Genomic DNA, 12,297 nt, shown 5'->3' with positions numbered 1-12,297 from the left:
GACAACTGAACAGAGTTCCAAAAAACGCTCCAAAAAACCCCGCTGTCTACTTGAACTGGCTAGAGAGCTACCACATCACCCAAAGAATGCATTTTGGCTTGTTTTATTTAGCTTTTCACTTTCTACCTTAACACGTGGAAGCAAGCGCTCCTTTACCTTAACAAAGCTCATCCGGATAGTGCACATCTTAGTTAACTCATAGACGACTTCAAATCCGTGGTGAACTGACTGAGCCAGCAGCTGAGCAAAGAGCTGGTTGTTGAAGATCTTGAGACTGCAGCCACTGGGGATCTTGCAGACGGTGGCCGGGTGGAAGCCATGCTGATAGTTGCAGTTCCGGCTCTGCACGAAGATGCTGCTGTCACTCACACACTCGGCATACACCTCTCCCCCAACATAGTATAAATGCACGCCTACAAGGTAAAAATGGCGTCCTCAAGCAGCAGTACCAGTAGTTCAGGATTAACACCATCCCCTTCTCATTGCAACGTCAAGGTGTGTGATGGTCTGTTGCAAAATTAATTTTAATATCACCACAACCACAGTATGAAGCGTGACCTCCACGCTTGTGGGTTTTTTCCCACAACTCCATTTAAAAGTGGATGGCAACCCATGTTTACAATGATTGTGGAGACTCTCCTGTACTCCTCCTTCTGTCACTCTCGATCTTGTGCTCATGCCTATCCACTCTATTATTTTTTATTTATTTTTTAATGTTTACTCATTTTGGGGAGAGAGAGAGACAGAGCACGAGCAGGGGAGGGGCAGAGACAGAGGGAGACACAGAAACTGAAGTAGGATCCAGGCTCTAAGCTGTCAGCACAGAGGCCGAGGTGGGGCTCAAAACCACAAACCGTGAGATCATGACCTGAGCCCAAGTTGAACGCTTACACCCAGGCGCCCCATTATTCACTCTAAAAGTAAGCTCTCAGGGTGCTGGGTGGCTCAGTCGGTTGAACATCCGACTTTGCCTCAGGTTTGTGAGTTCAAGCCCCACGTCGGGCTCTGTGCTGACAGCTCAGAGCCTAGAACCTGCTTCAGATTCTGTGTCTCCCTCTCTCTCTGCCCTTCTCCCTGCTCTCTCTTTCTCTCTCAAAAATAAAAATAAATATTAATTTTTTTTAACTTTTCACCTACTATTATAGATCACAGAAATAATGCCTATATTTTACTTGGGAACAAGGAAATCCTTGCCACCTTTTTCAGATATAAAGACTCACAATAAAAATGCAGCTTATGCTTCTCTATCTCACATTCTTGTACTTTTTTTTTTTTTTCCTTCACATTCTTGTACTTAACAAAGCAAGAGAGCATCCTGAGATTGGTGCTTCCCAGGCTAATTTTTATTCCAAATTAAAGCTGAGCTGATTTCTTTCCCTCCAAGTATCTGGGTTATAGACTTAACATAAATGCATATATAGCAAGCGACTGGGGTTAGATAAAATGAAGTTCAAGTCTAGTGAATGTTAAATACCAGAATGGTTTTTCCAGCCTTTCAGCAGAAACACAATTCTCCAGCATTAGGTGTCAGTGTGATTGTAAACACAATCGCTGTGCGGTCACAAGGTGTTCATATAAACGGTCCAGAATACACCTAGAGTGATATACTTTGGATCTCTTCAAATTGCAAATACAGATTTTTAAATGATATAATCTAGAGAACCCTGGGGGGTTCTGCACAGCTGTGCACCGAGGAAACATCACAGAGGCAGCGAGCTGCTCAGTGCCTGTCAGGTTCTAAGCAGCACTTGAGGTGACCGTGCATTAGTTGTGACTGCCTTCCATCATATTTAGTTTCCTTTTCCCATCTCCTTTCCCTTAATACAATTTTAGAAAAGAATGTTTTTCAGTACTACGCATTCCAGCCATAGCACTGGAGACACGGATGTGGAGTCATAAAGCTAAAGTATTTGATGTTCAGGCCAGGGTTCCCCTTCTCTCCACCTCGGGCTGGCCCCTCTCCTTTTTTCTCAGCTCTCACTCCCTTTTCTTTCTCATGTCTCTTCTCACAGTCCCTGAACAGCCTGGGATCTGGCACCAATGGCCCAGGCCGTGAACAGTAGGCAGGAAGGTCCCAATTGGCTGGGACACAGTTACCTGGCTGCATGGACATGGGGGTGAGGCAGGGGCAAATACAAGCAGACTTCCTTTACCAGCCCCTGTGAGCTCCCTGGGGGGAAGGCCTACCTCTGGAGTGGTTGTGGTTTTCTCAGAAGAGGGTGAACCAGCGGGGAAAGAGCCAGCAGAGACTGCTAAGTATTTAGTATGTATTTGAATTGAATGACCTTCAAATTTATAATCTTCCCAGAACCTACTAAGTAAAATAGATCGGACTTTTTGTTATCTGACTCTGGTCTTTATTTAGGGGATGATTTTCAATCCTGTTAAAGTATTACCTGCAACCACAGCACAGTTGCCAGAGTAAGGAAAGCAGAGAAGAGCCTGGGCAGGCAGGTGGTAGTTTAGCATCCTGAGCAAAAAGGGGCCAGAGCCCAGGGAATTAGCACATGGAGGCCTGAGTCAGCTCTGAGCAGCAGGCAAGGGTGGATTTCAATGCCAGTGTGAAGGAGGCTGAGTTTTGGTTAGAGAGGGGCATCCAAGGAAAAGTCAAGTAGGCAAGTCATTTTATTTGCATCCACCTGATAGGCCAAAACAGGGGCTTTAAACCACATGTATTAGATTCAAAATCTCCACAGAGAACAGTGAGCAAAAAGGATAAATGCCCAAAGAAAATGCATCCTGAGATGACAAAGAGGACCCAGGCAATGTGCTCCCCAGGCAAGCTCTTCCAGCATTTTCTCTTGGGCTGCATCTCTCTTTATCTGAGTTTCCCACTTCTGTGTGACTGCCGCCCACATTTTAGGAGATGAGGGAGTGTGGAGTCCTGTGTCGTGGTTACTTAGGACCAGAGAGAGACACCTTGGGTTTGATTTGGGTCTGCTAAGTCAGACTGCAAGAGTGTTCCCTTTTGGTCTTCTTCCATAGTCTTGAATGATAGGGAAATAACAGTTAAGACTGAGAGGAAGGTGCATAGGTTGGTGAGAAGGTTCCCTTGGTTTTGTAATTGATCATCCCCTTGCCTTTGTTACCCTCTCGTCTGCACACCATTTTAGCAACCTAGCTGAATATCAGAATCATCTGGAGCTTTAATAAAGTGCATATTTCTGGGTGTAATAATGGTACTTTTAGAAACCCCTTATATAGATATATATGTATATACATATGTATATACACGCACATATATACACATACGTATATACATACACATACGTATATACATAAATATGTATATGCATATATATACTCAAATCTATGGAGAAAGGATATGAAATCTGAGATTTATTTTAAAATACTCTTGCAAGGGGTGCCTGGGTGGCTCAGTAGATTGAGTGTCTGACTTTGGCTCAGGTCATGATCTCACAGTTCCTGAGTCTGAGCCCTGCATCAGGCTTGCTGTCGTCAGCACAGAGTCCTCTTTGGATCCTCTGTCCCTCTCTCTCTGCACCCCGCCCCCTGCTCATGCTTTCTCAAAAATGAATAAATACTAAAAATTTTTTTGAATACTCTTGCAAAACTATCGCGGAGGGATAGAAGAAAAAATGCACAGAATGCGAATCATTATTGAAGCTAGAGATGGTGCTATGAATATTCATTACACGATCTGTCCACTTTTGTATATGTTTGGAATTTTCCAAAATAAAACAAAATGTTTTAATGTATGATCAGAAAATAATAATATAAGAACACAGATTTCCAGATCCACGCTAGGGCTTTGGTTCAGAGGATAGGCCCTCCATTGGACTGTGCCTGCAGCTGTGCACTCCACAATCCAGGGTGTGCCTCACAGCCTTTTAAGATCTAGGTAATCATTATAAAGCTACTCCAGAAGATGGCAGTAGCTTCTCTTGAGAAAGGGGTTTCTAATTCACACAAAGCCATCTCTGGGCTGGTAGCAACGTCAGTCCCCCAAATCCGTATTTGAAGACTGGAAGTCTCTTTGGACGATATGATGAACAAACAGGTTCAATCACACCTGTTTGGCCGACACTGAATGGCCCACGTCAGCACTCACACTCAGCCACTCTGCCGGGCTGGGCCACACTACTGCAGCAATCCTGGCATGCCCTTACATGCCACATCCCACCTCCCCCCACACCCCCTTCCCGCCACATCCTTCCACGATCAGGAAAGCCCACTAGAGAAAATTTAGAAAATACAGGGATGCAGAGACTAAAATTCAGCTACAATCAAAGCTAACATTTGCTATATACCTTTCAGGCTTCTCTTTCACGTGTGTTTTTTAAACTTTTCACCCTTCCCCTACTAACAGTTTAATTTTATTGTAATAGCCAGGGGATCAGGTGAAAATTCAGATCTCGACTTAAATCTATCTTCCTATTTTATGCAGAGTCAAAGCTAAAGCACTTAAAATGGCCTCAAGGTCACTGCGACCTGGTCCTTTCCCCACCTCCTCTTCAGAGATTTCCCCATTCCCTTACTACTCATCTTGGCCCACTCACCGTGGCTTCCCTGATGTTCCATACAATATACCAGGTAGGCTTCAGGGCCCTTGCCCCTGCTGTTCCCTCTGCTTCGAAAGTTCCCCCTCCATGTAGCTAATTCCCTCTTTCCCTTTCTGTTCAAATGTCACCTTGTTAGGAAAGTCTTCCCTGGCTACCCCACTCTGCATTAAAACATGCTCTCCCCATTTTCTTCCTCTCCTGTGTTTTTCTCTAATCATTAAACATACCATTATTTCTTCTCTGTCTTTCCTTAGTTATAATAGGTAACCCATGAAAGCAGGATTTTGTGATTTTGTTTTGTTTACAACTGTTACATCCCTAATGATGGAATAATCTGGCTAAGAACAGATGCTCAACAAATATTTGTAAGATGAATGCCTATCTCTGAAATCTAAGTATCTCTATTAATTAACTCCATAGAAAAAGTTAACTTATTCACTAATCTAGGTGGGCATTTTGCTCCAAATTTATTCAGGCTGGTGCTCTAGGAAGCCTGCTGCTCAGAAACAAATAATCCAAGGGAGCACCTGAGAAACAGTCCCTTGACCTCATAGAAGACTGATAGCTCTTCCTTTAAAAATACTCTGGGGCACCTGGGTGGCTCAGTCAGTTAAGCGTCCGACTTTGGCTCAGGTCATGATCTCACAGCTCGTGGGCTCGAGTCCTGTGTCAGGCTCTGTGCTGACATCTCAGAGCTTGGAGCCTGCTTCAGATTCTGTGTCTCCCTCTCAGCCCCTCCCCGAATCATGCTCTGGTTCTCTCTCTCTCTCTTTCTCAAAAATAAATAAATGTTAAAACATTTTTTTTTTAATTCTAAGACAACTTTGTGTGTGTGCCATGCTTTATGATATGACTTATTAACTCCTCTAAAAAAAGGTGGGTTTTTTTTCCACATTAAAGCACTTCCAAACAGCTTTTTGAGAAGACTCTGACTCTGCATTGGAGACCCCATGAGGGTGGAGTGCCCTTCCATCCAATCAGCACTTACACAGACTTTATGGCTTCCATAAAAGGCCATCCATCCTAGCCCTTCCAGCCAATCAGCACTTAGACAGACTCTCTGGCTTCCGTAAAAGGCCATCCATCCATCCTAGCTCTTTTTCCTGTGGCTTCTTAACCTGGGGATTAGCTCTCAGGTAATAATGCAGAACCTCAACTCTCCATGTCTGCAGCAGCAGCACCTTAAGCAAGCTCCTTTCGGAAGGGCTCCCAGAAGCTATACAACACTCCTTTAATATCTGAAGTCTATCTTTGGATCAAGTGGCAGCAGCGTAAGTCTGAAGTCTAATACACAGACCAATGTGCAAAGCCCCTCAGCACACAGCTCCACAATGTTTTAATGTTCTGCCTCTCGATTTCACTTGGAGATTCTTATAAAAATCATTTGAAAGTAAAAACCGCAGTACCTGACAAATTTATTTAAGAATTTAGTCAAAGGGAAAGAATGGCTATGCTTCCTCCTTTACGATAAAAATTACAGTACAGTTGTGTTTCCTTGTTTTGACCTCCCTGTTAGGAAACCTAGAGCAAAATTTTAATCACAATTACAGTGGTCACCTTTAGCTATATTCTCCTTCCCTGCCACCCTCAGCCCCCAGTTTCTGATTTTCTATTTTTCATTTATCATTTCACTGCAAAGTTTTCCCTTATGCCACCTCAAAGCCACTATGGAAAAATACAGGATATAAACAAACATAAATATCACCATGAGAGTCAACATCAATGAATAAATTCAACCTTTTCTAATCAACGGCGTGTAGGTTTCCTATGACAGAAGAAATTTAGGGGGTATGTTAGAAAGAATATTTAGAATGATCATCGAGTACAATAATCAATCTCCTCTGGAAATCTGAAAGAAAAGGCTTGTGGCTACCTTGCTGAAGTGGTCTAAGGGCTGGAGGGAGAGAGAAAAGATAAAATGACTCTAAAGGTTCTGTATGCCTGTGAATCCACAGTAGTCCAACATGATAGTGGATAACCAGGTATTAAACGCTACCAACTATTCTAATATAAAGAAAATGATTTAAAGATCTGCAACCAGGCCTCACACTCGGGTAGGATTTGCTACCGTGGATCATGGTTATGAGACAGGCTTCAAAGCACCACTGGCCAGACCCCAGTGAAGCCTGTGCCCATCTGTTTCATAACAATGCCTGGCCACAGGAGACCGCCAATCGCTGCCAAAGGTTCCCAAACATAAACAGGTCATGATTTTCACTACCTCGCTTCTAAGTCTCCAAAGGTCACCTTACCTGATATATATAATCACCAAGCCAGAATTCCTCTTATTTTGCATCTTTAGGCAATTTGAAAATAATTCATGATACTTCCCTTCAATAATTTCATCCTGCCTTCTTCATATTTACCATCTTGTTTGTCTTCATAATATTTAACCTATGCCACTCTCCAAAAGATGCTGTGCTGACCCTAGAAGTAGAGAGACTAAGACCCTGAAAGCCTAGCTGTTTTCTCCCAGCTCAACAGCCTAGGACCAACCTGCTAGGTTATGTGGCCAGTATGTGGCTTGTTCCTGTCCCATGTTTTAGCTCAGAAGAATATAGGAATTACATATTTGCTTTTACCCTTTCCTATGTGTCTCCTGGTGTTTTCTATTGTTGAGTTTCTGTTTACGTTAGAAAGAAGTCCAAGACAGAATCTGTTCCTGTTATTTGAAGGGTCTGTGAATCCATCTATAAGCACGCTTCTGGAGGAGGCCTGGAACGTCTCCCCAACTCGGTTGTTCAGTTCATAGTATGCAACAGAGCACCAGTGCTGTGGTTCCTCGTAGCAAACTGGTCGAAAGTCTGCAAGAAAAAGAACGAGAGAGCACATCACCACTGTCATGCCTGGCTTCCCATCTCACGATTCCACCTGGAAACTTACATTAATGCTGTCAACCAGAAAGGTGGCTGCGAGACAAGGATGCTCTTTGTGATCTTTACAAACCTGTCCCTTGACAGAAGCTATTGTAGTTAGCTCATCTAGTTAACACATGTGGCACAGAGGCCACAGTCCTTGTGACTCTCCCATGGTTAGAGCATTTGTAATCGTATTTATAAGTATTGAGGGGGCCTGACAAACAACAGTATGAACAGATCAATGTCAATTCCATCGCCCCTAAAGGAGACAGCTCCAAGGATGGTGGCAGGTCACCTCCTCTTTATGTGTGAATGATAGCATATTACTGTCACTGTACCAAACTGAGTCCCTGTGACAAGAGTGTCACTTCCTAACAAACTAAAAATGAAAAATAATAATTTGGATATAATAAAAGCTGAATCAAAACTCTAGATAGGAATTTAAATTACTGAAGAAAGAAAAAAAAACTTCTATATAGACTCACATTCTCTGATGTGTACATATGGAGTACTTAGTTATTTATGGCATAAACTATTTTAAAGACAGCTGTATGTTTCATTAGGAAATTCAAGAATGTTATGCCAAACTTTTCAAAGCTAATTAAGTTGCCAGTAACCAACCACAGTTCAGAGTGCTAATTCTTTGCCACTTTCTCCACCTTTTTTAGTGATTATATCAGCTCTCTTCTCTTTGAATATCCTAGTTAGTCTTATATCTACAGTGTGTTCCTATATGCACTAAAACATAAATTTTTGAAACATAAATTAGGGGGTTATTATCTGATTTACAAAAGGGCCTTTACTTATAGAAGACTTCACCCTGGCCGACTTTAAACACTAAGCTCCCTTACACCCTCTCCACCCAGTGTGGTTCCTGGAACTACAGCTTGTGCATCGCCTGGGAGCTTGCTAGGAATGCCGGTTCTTGGATGCCACCCCGGATTTACAGAATCAAAACCTGCATTTACAGAAGATCGCCATGTGGTTTATGTGAACGTGAAAATTGAGGAACATTTATCCAGCTCATTATAGGAAACAGATAAAATCCTGCAAAAACCCTATTTACATATTTACATATATTTGTAAGGGCACCCCTCTAAGCCAAATCAAAGACCCCATGACAAAACTATAGTATAAACACAACTGGAGCAAAATTACTAACTTAAATACCACTTCCTGTACTCAACATCCAGAACTACAAACATCTAAATGTTAGGTTAAAATAAAAAATTAACTTACTCTAGTAACCGGGCTGATAAACAAACATTCACTCTACGGTATTGAGGAATGCCAAAGTTAAAATGCACAGCCATGGTTTCTGCCCCTTAAAACACATGTGAAATAGCAGGCTAGCACATTTCATTTTGCTTTTGGATTTGTTTTGTTGTGGGGTAATAGGAAATGCTCTTGGAAAACAGCTACATTTAGCTGTTCATCTACAAATTTACCTCCATTAGGCACTGACAGCACTAAATGACTATCAGCTGTGGCATCTACAGGTCGGCCATTCTGGGTCCCTGGGGCTTCTGTGGCATGATAAGGCGGGGGTGGTGTGTCAGCTAAAAGAAAGCAGTAAAACAGAGGAATGTCAAACTGATAAACTGCACAAAGACAGATCCAACCTTTCTTGCTGTGAAACTCCAGGGCTTGGTGGATAGCGTTATTGCTAAAGACGGGCAGTAATATAATAAGGCTATTCTGCAGGACATTGTGAGTGTCACATAGAAGAAATCGGTTGTCCAGACATCCTCACAAAACGGCTGATTAGTTTTCCCTCTCATTTAGGAGTTATCTATGAGTTATAAGTTCCGACGAACGTAGGATAAGATTTTCAAAGCTAGGAGCTATTCTCCTAGCTTTTGCAATGGCAGAAGAGTCTGCTGTCTGACTTTCAAAGCAGAAAGCTAAACCTTCTTTGAAGTGAGCTTAATTTTCACTTCCTCTGTTGCCATGGATTGTACAATGGCCACAGAGATGGTCTCTCTCTGAGATAGTTCCAAATCTGCTCCCCTAAATGCAGAACATTTGAAACCTGATTATAACCTGTGCCCCAAGGCATGCTGAGAGGAGCTCTTCTCCCCAAATATCAGTTCTATAATTGGACAGTGATCAGGGTTCGGCAAATGGGTGTGCATTCAGTAGATGATATCTTATCAGAAATTAATTCACAACCCAATAAAAACTCTTGCAGCAGAGGAAGAACATTTCAGTGAGAACATCAGAATAACTGATTCCTCCTGTATACATTCCTAATGTCAGTTCAGAATAGTCTTGTTTTGTTAGGGGTGGATGGAGTGCAGTGGCATGAAAAGTTGACTCAGTCTGCCTTTGTTGAGTTGACTTTCGTCCATTCCAGTAGTTCCCACACTTAAAGTGTGCATACAAATTGCCAGTGAAACTCTAGTTAAAGATGCAGATTCCTCAGAAATTCTGAGTCTGCAGGTCAATGGATGGCTAGACGAAGACATGTATGTTTACAGGCACTGATGGCAGGTCCCAGGGCACACCACATCGTCCAACCGTGGATAAATCATTTCCTTGTGAGAAAATAAATGCTGACTCTGTTTATAGGAAAAGTCATAAAGCAAGGTGGCCCTTTTGTAGGTCCTTGACTGGGTCTATCTATAAAATACAGGTTCAACATAGTTACCCTATCACCATATCCACTCGTAGGCATATGCCCAAAGGAGCTGAAAGCAGGGACTCAAGCAGATGCTTGCATGCCAGTGTATACGACAGCACTCACACTAGCCAAAAGGTGGAAATAACCCAAACATCCATCAACCAACAAATGGATTTTTTTTTAATGTGGTATATCCATTCAATGGAATACTGCTGTCACAAAAATGAAGTAACTGACACAGGATACAACCTAAACTATGAAAACACTATGCTAACTGAAATAAGGCAGACACAAAAAAGGCAGATATCATATGATTCCACTTCTGTGAGGTACCTAGAATAAGCAAATTCATCAAGATAAGAAGTGGGTTGAAAGCTACCAGGGGCTGGAGGAAGGAAGAGGAAGAGAATCGGGAGCTACTGCTTAATGGATACAAATTTCCTGTCAGGTTGATGAAAAAATTACGGAAATAGACACTGGTAATGGTAGCACACAACTATGAATGTACTTAATGCCACAACATTGCACACTTAAAAATGGTTAAAATGGCAAATTTTATGTGATATACATTTTACCACAGCTTTAAAAAATTAAGATATGAAAAACCATTAAGTGCCACATTTTAAGTGTGTGAACTCTACGATGTATGAACTATATCTCTGTAAAGCTCATATAAAAAAATTAAGGGGATGAACCAGTGAATTTCAAGATTTCCTTTTAGTCTCACTTATCTGTGGATCTGTTATTCAGGTTGCATTTTGCTGTTAATCATTCAGAAAAGAATTGTTTTCTCCGAAATGAAAAGAGCCATTCCCTCCATAAAAACTAAGCAGCTTCTGCAAAGGTGCTGAGGTCCATCTTTCATGGGTAGGAAGAGGGAAAATATCAACCTGCTAGTCCCACCAATTCAGGAAGACAACGTCAGTGCAGGCAATCTTTACAGTGCAGATACATTTTATGTAAATACGTGTTTGTGACAAAATTATCCTCCTTTCTCTTAACCATGGCTCTGTCCTCAAATGACTTCTCTTCCTGTTGTGTCTCTTTCTCTGTGAATCCAGCCTCTTTTAAGACAGCAGCCATCTCCTTCCAGTCTGTGTGGATGACCCCTGAGCTTCCTCCCAGGGTCTCACCCCACATCAAGCCCTACTGAGTCCACCTCCTCAAATTCATTGTCTTCTTTCCATCCCCATATACCTCCCTTAGTTCATGTCCTTATAGTTACTCGCCCAGGCATTACTGAGACCATGATAGTTCTCAACAGTCATTACCTCTTAAAAATCAGAGACTATAGTCATAATCAATCATCATCGTACCTGTAGCAGTAGCACAGTGCCTGGCACTTTTTAGGCACTCAGTAATTACTTACTGACTCAATGACATCTATATCTATAACCCTGAGCACTAGCCCTGTGTTCCAAATGCCTGTGTGGTGGTCCATTTACTCTGTAACCAACGAATGAGCGACTACTGTGTTTTAGTGCCTGTGCTACACATATAAAAGAGAAGATGACTGACAGTTGAATGGGGGAAATAGACCCAGAAGGAATTATACAATGTAGTGTGTTAAATGAAATAGTAAACGTATATGATAATAGTAGCTGTATTGTTGAGGGGGCAAAAGGAAGAACTAATAACTCAGAAAGGAAGGGCAACTCCTTTCCTGTCTTCCCACATTTTATAAGTTCTGAGGATAGGGACAATTTTTTTTTTTAACGTTTATTTATTTATTTTTGAGACAGAGAGAGAGAGAGAGAGAGAGAGAGTGCGAGCATGAGTGGGGGAGGGGCAGAGAGAGAGGGAGACACAGAATCAGAAGCAGGCTCCAGGCTCTGAGCCATCAGCCCAGAGCCCGACGCGGGGCTCGAACCCATGGACCGCGAAATCGTGACCTGAGCTGAAGTCGGACGCTTAACCGACTGAGCCACCCAGGCGCCCCAAGATAGGGACAATTTTTACCAATCTTTTAATTCTCCTTTCGGCTCCCTAAGCAATGCTTTATGTAATAAAAGTTCAATAAATCTCTCTTAAATAAATGAATATATGAACAAATGAATGAGGCAGATCATAACATCTAGCACCAAATGAATCTATTCATGCCTTTAAGAACTTGTTCCTCGGGATATGATCTACCTCACACTCATGAGGTGCATGTAATTCTCTTCGTCATTATCTAACTTAGACCCACTTAGCATGTGCAATTATGACAACGTGCTTGATTCCCTCTTTTGCTCAGGGCATGCACACTCCCTCTCCCTTACGTAGGCTTCTTCAGTTCAGCAAATGTTTACTG

At 42.2% G+C, this 12,297-nt stretch overlaps 1 protein-coding gene across 6 annotated transcripts in view; it reads right to left on the bottom strand.

Annotated features, from left to right (window-relative positions):
- The window catches only part of SMAD9 (SMAD family member 9), a 76,262-nt gene that overhangs the window by 10,010 nt on the left and 53,955 nt on the right, over nucleotides 1-12,297 (bottom strand). For 4 of the 6 annotated variants that reach the window (XM_078434281.2, XM_078434294.2, XM_078434292.2 and 1 more), the window contains 3 exons: nucleotides 8,830-8,940; nucleotides 7,106-7,327; nucleotides 157-413 (listed from right to left, as the gene is read on the bottom strand). In XM_078434281.2, coding sequence (XP_078290407.1) covers nucleotides 157-413; nucleotides 7,106-7,327; nucleotides 8,830-8,940 — 590 coding nt within the window. The remainder of the gene's footprint in view (nucleotides 1-156; nucleotides 414-7,105; nucleotides 7,328-8,829; nucleotides 8,941-12,297) is intronic. The other 2 variants (XM_078434300.2, XM_078434298.2) reach the window with 1 other exon arrangement.

This window comes from Panthera onca, chromosome A1 (assembly GCF_046562875.1).
Source record: "Panthera onca isolate mPanOnc1 chromosome A1, mPanOnc1 haplotype 2, whole genome shotgun sequence".
NCBI classification, from domain to species: Eukaryota; Metazoa; Chordata; class Mammalia; order Carnivora; family Felidae; genus Panthera; species Panthera onca.
This window is presented reverse-complemented; position numbering and strand designations above follow the sequence as displayed.